The 13,006-nt window shown below is 42.9% G+C and overlaps 1 protein-coding gene across 1 annotated transcript in view; it reads left to right on the top strand.

Annotated features, from left to right (window-relative positions):
* ANTXR1 (ANTXR cell adhesion molecule 1) overlaps window positions 1–13,006 on the top strand; it is a 240,802-nt gene that overhangs the window by 117,348 nt on the left and 110,448 nt on the right. The window contains exon 12 of the mRNA XM_065890773.1: window positions 382–460. Coding sequence (XP_065746845.1) covers window positions 382–460 — 79 coding nt within the window. The remainder of the gene's footprint in view (window positions 1–381; window positions 461–13,006) is intronic.

The following is a 13,006-nucleotide window of genomic DNA, read 5'->3' as shown; positions in this document are numbered from 1 at the left end:
TTCTAGCTTGACGAGTTTATCCCCCACTGGTTTGAACCATTTGTTAAGAATACTTCTTCGTACTACAATGGGACAAGTAAATTAAATGGGAGCAGGCTCTGCCCATTCAATGCAATTCTCCACAATGTAAGAAGGGCTGGATACGCTGCCTTGATACACCAGCCGGGTGTATCCTGACATCTCTCTAGAATGTTAGAGGTGGATGGGCCCTGGAGACCATCCTCCACATTTTACAAATGAGACAGCTCAGGCCCCAAGAGGAAGAGACTACAGTCCCAAGGGTAGTTCAGAGCAGAGCCCTCGAGGGACCTGTGTGTCCTGCTCTCGGCCCCTTGCTCCTTGCCCACATGCTGAGTATCCTTGGTTCCCATGTCATTGCAGGAAAGCCGCGCTTCAGGTCAGCATGAACGACGGCCTCTCCTTCATCTCCAGTTCTGTCATCATCACCACCACACACTGTGTAAGTCATCACCTTTCCCTTTACTGAGAACTTCATTGGCATTACCGTCTCCCTGGCAAGTTTCTTTTACCAGTTCTGCCTTCTGTTCATTGAGCTTTGACCCTGGCACTGCTAGGCCAGCCGTGGGCTGCATCGGGGGCTGTACACATATCACGAGTGTATCAAGAATGCCTGTACTTCCCCGGGTTCCCCATTTCTGTTACTGAGGGTGAGACCTGGACGCACTTTCACAACCAGATGGCAAGCTGGGACCAGGGTCTGTGCGGTATTGAGTGGGGATGCCTGGATGGACTGGGTCTGGGCGAAAATTCATAGAAAAAAATTGGACGGTATATATAGGAAACACATCTTAGGGAGTTTTTCCTCTAAAAGGAAGCAAGAAAATGGGGCAATAACTGAAGGAAGAAGTGGAGTATAAAGAGAGGCTTTTATTCAGAATGGAAGAAATCGTAGCTCGTTGATATGATTGTGGAAATAATCCAGGAGAAAATGGAAAATTCATGAAATAGGAAAGAAGCAGGGAGGGGCCCTATGACATAGGGGTTGTGAGGCAGAGTGTGGACTGCATCCTCTACCAGCTCCTCAGATGCCCCGTCTCTGGATCCTTCGTGGCAGGTAACATTCATCTCTGACTACACATAAGATCACCTGGAGAGCTTTTAAAAAATACGGGTGCCCTGACCTCATGCCAGACCAATTGAAACAAAGTCTCTGGAGTGGGCCCCAGCTTTGGTGGATTCAGGGCCCCCTTGGGAGGGTCTTTTGTGCAGCTATGGCTGAGAACCCTTCAGCCCGTGTAGTTGCTCCCACGGTCAGTGTCTTGGAGCCCAGCCCATCAGAGGGCAGTCGGGACTTGGTTAGCTCATATACAGGTCTCAACGCCTAATATGAACATTTCTGAAAGAATCTTTGTCTGAATATTCAGTTTCTATATCCAAATGCACTTTTCCCATGAGCTCACTCTAGAGACAAATGTGTTTTGGCCTGATGGTCAGCTTAGGCAGATACCATGGTCACTTCCTGGCTGGCCTTTGGAGGGCATGTCGTTAGAACCCCTCGGTGACTGGGGTTTGTGTCCTTAACACCATCCAGGTGGACGAGAGAGAGCAGACAGGCACTGGAGCCAGACAAGGGAAAAATGAGTTGTCTCACAGATGAGCAGGAGATCAGGCCTCACAATGGACAGCACACCCTCCCAGCTCCCCTGCCTTCCCCTACACACACACACACACACACACACACACACACACACACACACTTTCCGTCCTATGTTAGGAACCAACCAGTTTTCTTGAAAGCAGGGTAAGCCAGTGCAATGGGTACAGACAATGGAAAAGTTTTACTGGACCAAAGTAAGAGACTAGGGTTGTCACAGAGACATGTCACCACTGAGAAATGTCTGTGTCTCAGGCATGCCTCAGTGGAATGTCAAATCTGGACACCAAATATGAAAACTGGATTCAAGAGCAGTGAAATTTCTCCAAGCGTACCCTGCCTGATTCTTTTAGAAATTGACCCTTTTGGAAACTGCCAACCTGCAGGAAATGATTAAAATACCCCAAATCTAATAGCTCCATTCCAGATTCCTCCCTGCTTTTGAATGATCCAACAGTTTGGGCCTGTATTTCTCATTATGTCTGACCAGACCAGAGAAACAGCTATGCCCCGAGGCCACGAGGGCAGGGAGGTGGGAAGGGGAAATATCTTGGGGCCAAGCGTGTGGTGTGGCAGAAGCAGGACTACAAATTTAAGTTCTGGACCTCTAAACCAAGAAGAAATGGTGTCCCCACTAATGTACCCCAAAAGGAAAAGAACTCCTGGTAAAGTCCCTCTTACGTCTTCCCAGCTCACTGCACTTACGTCTCCCATCTCCTTCATCTGAGTGCAAGTCACTAGGTTTTCTGTTCGACTGACCCTTGACTGGTACCACCTCATAACGTCTTCTGCATTATTGCCCTGTTGCTTGACAATGCTGCGTGTCTACAACAAAATTATAAGCACCCTAAGATTTGAGAGCCAGGTCCATTCACTCATTTATTCAACAAGTATTCACTGATTATGGACAATGTGCCAGATAGGCACTGCCCTGGGTGCTCGGGATACATCAGGACACAACGAGATAAAAATCTCTTATCTCGCAGGGATGCGGGGAGAGAAGGCAGACAGTGAACAATGGACGTAACAAATGAATCGCACACTATGTTAAGAAATAATATAGGCTATAGAAAAAATAGAGCAGAGTAAGAGGTACTGCTTGAGTGAGTGAGTTCAGATTTTAAATAGAGATACGTTGAGAAGGTGGCATCTGAATAGAGACTTTGAAGTTAACTGTGAGGCACCTGGGGAAAGAACACGCCAAACACTGAGCCCCAGTGCTCAGAGCACACAGACCAGTGTCGCCTGGTATGTACAAGGAAGAAAGTGGTCGGTCACTGGAAGAGAGTGAGTGAGGCAAACATTAGGCGGTGAGGTTATGGGGATGGAGAGTGGAGGGTCTTGTTAGAACTTCAGCTTTTGCAGAGGCATAACGCAATCTGACTTACACTTGAAAGATCACTTGGCTGCTGGAACAGCCCGTGGGAAGACAAGGATGGAAGAACCATGACTAGTTAGCAGGGTTATGGCAATATTTCAGGCAAAAGTGATGATGGTGGCTTGACTCAGAAGGGAGCAGTGGCAATGAGAGAAGAGGTCAGACTCAGATGTGCCTTAAAGGCAAAGCTAACTTATTTCCCAAAGCATTAGACATAGGGCTTGAGAGGAGAGGAATCAAGAATGGCCCCAAGGTGCAGCCACTATGGAAAACAGTATGAAGATTCCGTAAAGAACTAAAAATAGAGTCGCCATATGATCCAGCTATCCCACTCCCGGGTATATACCTGGAGAAAACCATACTTCGAAAAGATACATGCAGCCCAATGTTCATAGCAGCACTATTTACAATAGTCAAGACATGGAAGCAACCTAAGTGTCCATCAAGAGATGAACGGATAAAGAAGATGTGATACATATATATGTATACACAATGGAATATTACTCAGCTGTAAAAAGAATGAAGTAATACCATTTGCAGCCACATGGATGGACCTAGAGATTATCATACTAAGTGAAGGAAGTCAGAAAGAAAAAGACAAATACCATATGATATCACTTATATGTGGAATCTAAAATCTGGTACAAATGAATTTACTTACAAAACAGAAACAGACTCACAGACATAGAAAACAAATTTATGGTTACCAAAGGGGAAAGGGCGTGGGAGGGGTAAATTAGGAGTTTGGGATTAGCAGATACAAACTACTGTATATAAAATAGATAAATAACAAGGTCCTACTGTATAGCACAGGGAACTAAATTCAAAAGCCTATAATAAATCATAATGGAAAAGAAGATAGATAGATAGATAGATATGATACTGAATCACTGTGCTGTACACCAGAAACTAACACAACATTGTAAATCAACTATACTTTAATAAAAAATTTTTTTAAAAAATGACCCCAAGGGCTTTGGCCTAAGTAATTGAAAGGATGGAGTTGCCCTCAGTTGACAGGAAGAAGACTGAAAGGGGAGATTTGAGGCAGAGGGGGATTTGGGAGATCAGTTTTGCTGTCGACCAGTTTTGCAACTTAGACCGAGTTATTTAGCTCCTAGGTGCCTCAATTTCCTAACCTGTAAAATTAGAAAAATAATAATTTACATGTCTTAGCAGTATTGTGAGTATTAAATGAAATGATTATGTAAAGTGCTTGGCGGAGGACCTGACCAGTAGTAAGTGCTCAATAAATGTTAATTGTTATTATAGTGGAAGCTTAGTCAAAAGTACCGACCTAATTGGAGATTCTCCCCAGAGAGTCAGCTTCTCACTTCAGAGTCCCTTATAACAAAAGGATTTTTCTGACACAAGATGTATTCCTATGAGTACATGTTTGTCACTCGACCAAGCCCAGGTGATTGAAAGGGGGCAGACAAGCCAAAACCATCCAGAGAAGAGGACCTATATTCAAATATTCAATCCCAATCTCCAACAGGTCCTACACAGAAGCTCAAATTAAAAAGACTAAAGCCATCACTGGGCAAAATAGAGATGCAGGTGGAGTGTGTGGTAATCCAGAATATGAAGTAAGGTCTTGGACTTGCCTTTGTTTCCTGGGCAGCTGGTTTGGAGGACAAGGTTTTTAGATCAAAAACTCTCCCCTGGGTCTGAGTAAAGGGTTAGACTTGTCAGTACCAGTCTCAGCCTGCCCAGTCCATCACCTGGAACCAAAAATAATTTTAAAATATGTAATTGAGCCTCTTTTTTTCTTGCTTTATTTGGTGCCCATTTGGACAACCGTGTCCAAGATCTGCAATGAATAACTGTTGCCTCTGCCAGGAGCAGAAATTCCATGAAGTTTTACAGGAAAGAGATTTTTCCATCCAAGAGCTAAAAGATTCCTATACTAATGGTAAGCTTTGTTGAGCTCCATGACTATAGAAAATGGTCAAACATCCAAAGCCCTCTCTTTCCGGCATATTAAACACTTCCCACCTCTAGAGTCTTCACTGGACTCCTTTTTCTTCTCCAACTCTAGCGATAGGTTGAGAAAGTCACTAATATGGTGCTGCTCTAAGGGAAATAGAAAAAAGAAGTTTGTCCTTTTGAGAACAAAGCAAGTAAATTTAGGACCTTAAGGAACTTTTCATGGAAGGTTGTCTTCTTCTGGATAAGTACCTTAAAAGTCTATAATTTCCCACCCAAGGTGTACAAAAATCAGAGAATCATTCAACAAGTATTTCTCAAACTCCTCCTGTGTCTCCAGTGCTCCATTTACATTTTACAAGTCGCTGTCCCTAAGGAGCTTAAAATCCAGCTTGGGAAATGAGTCCAACAAGCACATAAAAGAGTATGTAACAAAGACCAAGATTGTGGAAGCCAGGTGTATAAACGCTGTGGGATTTCAGAGAGGAGAAGAAGGGGTGAATCCAGGAAGAGTCACAAGGGCTTCATGGAGGCCATAAAACCCAACTGGTGATTTGAAAAATGATAAGAACAGGTAAGAAGTGGGAAGGGGCCCTCCCCTAAAGGGAAACCAACGTGAGCAAGGTCTAGATATGGCTATGAGCCTAGTTTGTCCATGGTCCTTCCCAGGAACCATGATTGTTTTCTTCCTTTCCTCTCATTTTGTATCAATTTCTGGTGCCTTCTAATTGGGGGCCACTTCTCAGGTTGGCAACTACTCTCCTAGGATGTACACTCCACACCCTTGATCACCTGGTGTGTAACAGTGAGGCCCAGCTGATGCCTCTCCCTATTAACTATGATTAGGATTCGATTTGTGTTGGTTTCCAGGATGGAGAATCACAATATTTAAAGAAAGAAAAGAGGGGCTTCCCTGGTGGCGCAGTGGTTGGGAGTCCGCCTGCCGATGCAGGGGACACGGGTTCATGCCCCGGTCCGGGAAGATCCCACATGCCGCGGAGTGGCTGGGCCCGTGAGCCGTGGCCGCTGAGCCTGCGCGTCTGGAGCCTGTGCTCCGCGGTGGGAGAGGCCACGGCAGTGAGAGGCCCGCGTACCGCAGAAAAAAAAAAAAAAAATAGATAACCAACAAGGACCTACTGTAGCACGGGGAACTAAACTCAAGATGTTGTAATGACCTATAAGGGAAAAGACTGTGAAAAGGAATGTATATATATACACACATACATATATATATATATAACTGAATCACTGTGCTGTACACCTAAAACTTCCACAAAATTGTAAATCAACTATACTGCAATTTAAAATCATTTTAATTAAAAAAATGAAATTTTTTTTTAATTTTAAAAATAAAAAAAAGAGCCATTCTCTCTCATGCACATTGTAGCCCATATACTCCTCGAGGAAAAACAGACTGTCTCATTCACAATTGCAACCCAGCACCTGGCATAATGTCTGCACATAGTCATTACTCAGTAGATAGCTGGTGACTGAATGAGTGAATGAATGGACTCAATCAAGGGTCACACTGAGCCCATGATTGTACCTGCTGGTAGGAGAGGAAGGGAGCCAGAATGAGGTAGGATTAGAATAGGGCCACCCAGCTGGTTGGAGGGTAGGCCTCCAAAGAGGATGACCAGCAATCCAATGTGCATATCCAAGGAGCACAGGGAGCTTGAGCCTGAATTAAGAGGACCAAGTCTACCAGATGAGAGACCACAACCAGTGAACCAGGCAGGGCAAAAGTCAAAGGCCTCTTTAGAGCGGTGCTAACCCCACAAGAGCAGACCTGCAAGAGGGGATCTAGAAATAGCCCACTCAACTGGATCAAGATTCAGGACAGGCTCTGGCCCATGAGAGTCTATAGCACAAGGCTGGAAGGCAAGCAGAATCGCAGAGATTGATATGGACTCTAGGTAACTACATTTGCTAAGTCCAAGGAACACAAAGATATAATACATGAGAAACAGACAAGTACTCCAAGGATTTGCAATTTAACATGATAAGTTCTTTAATCGAGAAACAAACAACGCCTAGTGACACCAGGAAGCGGAGTGTCTGGGGAATCAAAGAAGGATTCACAAGAGAGATAATAAGTGAACTGGGCCAGGAAGAAAGAGTAGGGATTTACTCAGGGTATGGCCTGGGTAAAGGCGTGTTTGGGGCCAGTGGGGCTGTGATTGGTTGGGGTGGGGTATTAGGAGAGAAAGTAGAGACAAAACAATTGGGACCAGCTGGAAAGCCTTCCTTAGCTGCCATATTTTGGAGCTGCTTTAATATTTAATTTAAATATAATACAGGATGCAGTTTTGATGTTGAATTCCAGTATCTCCTCATTCAGGAAATCAACATCTTTCATCTTCAAAAAAAGAACCTAGATAACTAGAGAAAAGCTGTGACGTAGGGAACACTGGCGTGCCCTGAGTTCACCCTGGAATACCAGAAACTTAGGCTATGGCAGCTCAAATGATCTTGATGCTGCCAGCCAAGGCTGAGGTTACACAGACAGCCTTGATCATGGCTAGCTCAGAAGGGAATGTGCTAGAGCCCACAGATGAATGCTACAGTGGCTGCAGCTAAGAGGCTTCGGACAGAGGGCAGGGACCACCTTCCAACACTGTCTACAGAGTTCTGTTCTAGGCGACTTCCTGGGCGTCCATTTTGTAAGTCAGTTCACTTCTGTTACTAATTGCTTTGAAGTAACTTAGGAAAATGCAAATCCAGCCTAGGTTTATAGTCATATACGTATCTAGGTAAACAAGCAGTTGGCATGACTGCCCTTGCCAAAATTTCTTGAATTTCACCAGCCTAGTAGGGAATGAATCCAGCTGGGCTGAGTGGCAATCTCGCCTTCCCACATAATAAAAAACTATTGCTCACTCTTCAGAAAAAGTAAAGATCAGAGAAGACTTTTTTCTTCTATTTCTTTTCCAAGGTAAACAGAATAGTCCATCAATCAAAATAGGTAGCTATCTTTGGAGTAGCTAATTCATACCAGCAGCTGTAAGCATGTGGGCCTCTTCATTAAGGAAAGAAGCGTAGAGAAGCCGTTGCTGGTGGTAAGTGGGGCCAAAGATCAGGACTAACATGTATTGAAAAAGTACTGTGGGCAAAGTGATAGGGAACTCAAAAAAGAACAGCCTGTGCTTGCCCTCCAGAAGTCTACAACGTAGTTACCAAGGCAGAATACATACTCCAAGAGGTAAATATATATATATTTGGGGGTGCAAAAGGCAGATATCACAGGGCACCCAGGAATTCTTCGTCTATTCCAAAGACTCATGAGCCTCCACCCAGGCCTGTGCATAAGTAACTTGACACAAGCACTACAGACTTTGGGGAGAGTCCACTTAACGGGCTTAGCGGGTTACTTCTCAGTTACCCTAGGAAGGCATTCACCTCTTCCTGCAAAAGGGAGCTGGACAAATCATTTTAGAAATTCAAGGATAACATGTAGGCAGCTCATTATTTACTCAGCCCAAAAACTCTGTCCCTTAAGACAAAAACTCTGTCTTTCCCCCAACAAGACCCTCCCCAAACTGTTTCTCAATTACAGGAAACAACCCTTGGAGAAGACAAGTCCCTTCCAAACAACCAGTGGAGAAAGGCAGGACCAGGGCCCGCACCCTGACATTCCCTGTAGATTTCTTCACCCTAACATCATTCTACTTCCTGTCCAACTCACTCCCACACCCATCTCTCTCCTTCCTCATTCAACCACCGTCTCTTCACAGACGGTGAAGAATTCTTAACCCGGAAGAATAAGGGCAGACTGGATTGGTGGCGAAATAGGAGACTGACCTTGCAGAGAGTTTGAATGACAGAAATTGGAACCTGGGCTATGGGAAGCCATTCAAAGGAAGCACAAAGCAATGTTTTTCGAAGGCTTTGGGATCAGATCAATGTGGCAAAAATCCCAGCCCTTAAATAGCTGGCAGAGGTCCTCGTACACAGTAGATACCCAGTTTTAGTCTCCTTGCGCTGATGTTATAGGCTCTCTAAGAATCAGTGTGGTGACACGGTTTCCAAAGAGACTCTGACTTCTGGTTAAATGAACAGAAGTATGGTATCTGAGACTAAGGAAGTGATAGAACCTTTCAACTTGGTGAAGGAAAAATCTCCTTTCAAGTATTATATTGAATAGTAAGGACACTTCAAAGGAAAACCTTGAAAAACTGAATATGTGAAAAAAGTTTACCAAATATGGTAGATCAGATAGAGTAATAGAATTGAGACTCTTTAGCCTGAAGACATGAAGAAAGACTTGATGGCCATTTTTCCTTGAAGGGCTGTCCCGAGGTGCATCTGCTTTTATTACACAATAAAATACAACATCTACACAGATCTAAACAAAAATAAATAATATAAAGTAATAAATATACAATAAAAATAAGCTAATAATAATAAACATGAAAATGCAATATCTATACAGAGCTAAGGAGGAGAATAGGCCGTTAGACAGTTTGTGTTTCAGTTTTTTAAAAGGTCCTTCTAATTGGATGCTACAAACAGGTGGGAATGAGCTCCCTGTTGTATTCAAGTTGTATTCAAGTCCAGGCAACTAGACAAGTTGGCATAATTACATAAAGGCCATTCATGCATCAGATAGGCAATTGGACTGGAAAAGCTTTCAGACTCCTTCCAACGCTGAGAGTCTGAAACTCTAGAACTAAAAGTAAGCTAGTGAAAGAGTAAGGAAAACATTAGCAGTCCTATACAGTGTAACAAACGAGTTTGGCTTTTATATTTTGAAAATAAATATGAGAGCCTCTCGTTGGTGACACTGGAGACTGCAGTTCAAACTAGCCAACACCCCCCCCAATACAAATGAGATTATGTTTCAGACCAAAGTGAACTTAAAGCTCCTCCCAAGAACAATTTGTGTTCAAATAACCTCAAACACACCCTCTCATTTACAGGCAATTGATACACTAGTCACAAATCATTCTCATCTATTTATTAGCTAGTCTCAGCAGAGCCGTACATAATTCAAGGTCTTTTTTTACGACATCCAAGTATTTTTTTATTATTATTAACAAGATGACCTGTGGTTTCTTGTTCGGTCATTAGAAAGGGCAAAAGACCACAGGCATATCAGAATGCCAAACTCAGATGTCATGCTGTTTATGAACTGAAATAAAAAGAGTTTGGCAGCACCTCTATTTTGATAACGCTTGTATGCATAAAAACCTTTTCAAATATGTTTTGGAGGATTGAGCTGATTTGTTTTTCCTGGATATTTGAGGAATCGGCTTTCAATACTTTTATCTCAAAGCATTTTAAAGGATATTTGCCCTAAGTTTGAAATGTCCTTGTTTTGAGAGTAAATGAGGGGATAAAAAGGATTTTTCTGAATCTGTGCTTCAGAAAACTCTGAGATAAGCACATAATAAGATGGTAATATTTATTTTTAGAAGTAAAAGTTAAACCCAGATACTAATCCATAACCAAGATAAACATAAAGGACCAAACTCAGCAGTTAAAAAACACAAGCTTTATAGACTGGATACTCAGATATCAAACAACCAAGCTTCTTTGAATATAAAATAAGAATCCCCAGTCTCTGAATAAGAACCTGAGAGAAAGTACATGCCCTCAGTATACGAGCTTTAGTGAAAATGACCAGTATGTGCATTTATGCCTGCTCTTGGGTCATTGGGGCTATTCCAAAGGGTTGAATCTTTTGGGTTGAGCATTCTGGATTCACAAATCCAGTCGTGCGAGGCACAATTGCAGGAAGACGTGCACAGTTTAAAGAGGGTCCAAAAGCGTGTGCGTGTGGAGAGAAAGAGAAAAGGGTGGAGGTGCTGGGGCAGGAAGAGAGGGAGGACAGATTAATAATTTGGGAAACACGACCAAATCGCAGAGAAAGCCTGAGAGCATCTTCTGTCTGCCAACCCTAAAATAATGCCAGCTCTTTAAATGATCCAAATTTGGCAAAAATCAGTGAACCAGGCTATCACAGAACTGGAGGAGACAGCAATCAAACCCAGGCCACATTGTCCTGGTTGGGAGATTACAGTCACAGTGCACCAAATCACAAGCTCTCTCCGGGTCCTCACACATATCTTCTGATCAGGATATTATTGGGGATGTGATTTACATTGTTTGCACTCCCAAAGAGCAGACAAACTCTTTCCTCTGCTCCCTCCAGAGTGACAAGGTCCCACCAGGGTATACGAGCGAGCGCCATTCCTTTTGCAAAGCAGCCAACTTCTCACCTGTTCATTAGGGCAGCAAGGAAATTCAAAGGTCAGTGATTTAATTTACAGCTCCCCAAAATAAGAGTCTGTGCCACAAGCAATACATAACTAGCGTTCCTTTGTTGTAACTGTGGTTGCTAGAACAGATGTTAGTTTAGCCAGTGCCCAAAGCAGTGTGCTTAATATTTTGTTTCATTTATTTAAAAAATTAAAAAGCGCTTGAATCACTGGCAACTAAAATATTCCTGGGTTTCTTTTACATACCATCCAGCATCGGGAAAACTGTTTCATTTGCAGGCCAAGGAAGCATGAAAAGTACAGCTAAGGCAATTTTATTTTATCTGCATTGCCCAAATTCATGGACTTAGAAGAGGTAGCTTAAGAGCTTAAGGCTTTAAAGATTGTATGTAAAAGGTGCAGACTCACCGAAATAAATGTCTGTCAAAGGCTGTTCATGATAGAGTCCAATCTGGCGACCTCGGATGACCTTCAGCTGCTGGCCTTAAAATTCGTGAATGCAGATTTTAGATCCCTAACAGATTCAAATATTTGATGATAAGCCAGTATTTGTGTTTCATAATTCCTCACTCTAAATAAAGTTATGTTCATCCTTACTCTGTGCCTTTGATCAAATTTCACTTTTCTCCTGGAATGCCCTCTCCTCTCCACCTACCCAAATTTCACCGTGGCTGCAAGGCCTGCCAGGTGCTGCCTGGACCTGCCCCAGGTCGCCTCACTGATCTTGGCAAGCCTCCTGAACTCCCTCTGCTCTAAGCTCCAGCACTGTGGTTTATAGTATCATTTAGAGATTAACTGCCCATAATGCGTGCTGCTCTTTGAGCAAACTCTGTGAATCAGTCCTGACTTTCTAATTGGACAGTGTACACAAGTTCCAGGATTGTAGGCTGACTTTGTTCATCTTTCTGTGTCTCCTACTGATGAACATGTGTCAGAAACTCAGTAGAACACGATGTTTTGGTTTCGCAGTACCCTATTATGCGGTTTAGAGACATTGTTTTAAGGACCAGGTCATCACGGTCACCAACAGTAAGCATCTATCTCTGGACAGTGCCACCCAATCATAAACATGGCTTCCACCTTTCCAAGTTCATAATCTAAAGCAACAGCTAACAGTATAGAGAAGGTATGCCTGCTTACAGATAATAGGTAATAACGATGCTGACTGATATATGAAGTATGATCAATAAGACCCATTGAGCATATGCATTAAATAAATAGTTACATTAAAGGCAAGTAGACAAGTCCCTGTAGCTAATGGAACAAAAAATGAAAAAAAGAAATGAGTCTTTCGCTTCCAATGTCATAGCATTTGAACATTACTAAGTAACTCTCTGTAATCCTATTTCAACAGCCCACTCACAGGAACTAAGGCATTCTGAATACTTATGAGTTACATCTTGTCTGCATTATTCTCTAAAAACTGGTTTTGATTAACAAGCTTTATGCATTTTATGGAAAGGAAAGTGCTGAAGGAATCCAAGACCTACTTATTATCACCCTCACCACTGCGAGTGACTTGAAATGTCTCTACTGGGTCAGGGTGACAGAGGATGCTGGAGAATCTTGATACAGAGAGTCCTGCCATGATAAGGACCTCAAAGCTTGAGTGTGTAGGAGTGTGGCATCCATCTTCCCCTTCACTGCGTACTACTGATGGCTTATCTAAGTCCTTCTGATATTATTTTTATAAGGCAAAACGTAATAAGATGTTTAGCAAACTAGAATTGACACGTCCAAATTATTACTGCTCCCTCAAAATATTTACCTTGGAAAGCTGTATACTTAAGAACGCTGTCAAAATTTCAGCTATCTTCTGCACTCTTGCTGTGAAATTGCCGGACCCTGGAGGCACAGTATTTG

Source organism: Phocoena phocoena, chromosome 14, assembly GCF_963924675.1.
Source record: "Phocoena phocoena chromosome 14, mPhoPho1.1, whole genome shotgun sequence".
Classification (NCBI taxonomy): Eukaryota; Metazoa; Chordata; class Mammalia; order Artiodactyla; family Phocoenidae; genus Phocoena; species Phocoena phocoena.
This window is presented reverse-complemented; position numbering and strand designations above follow the sequence as displayed.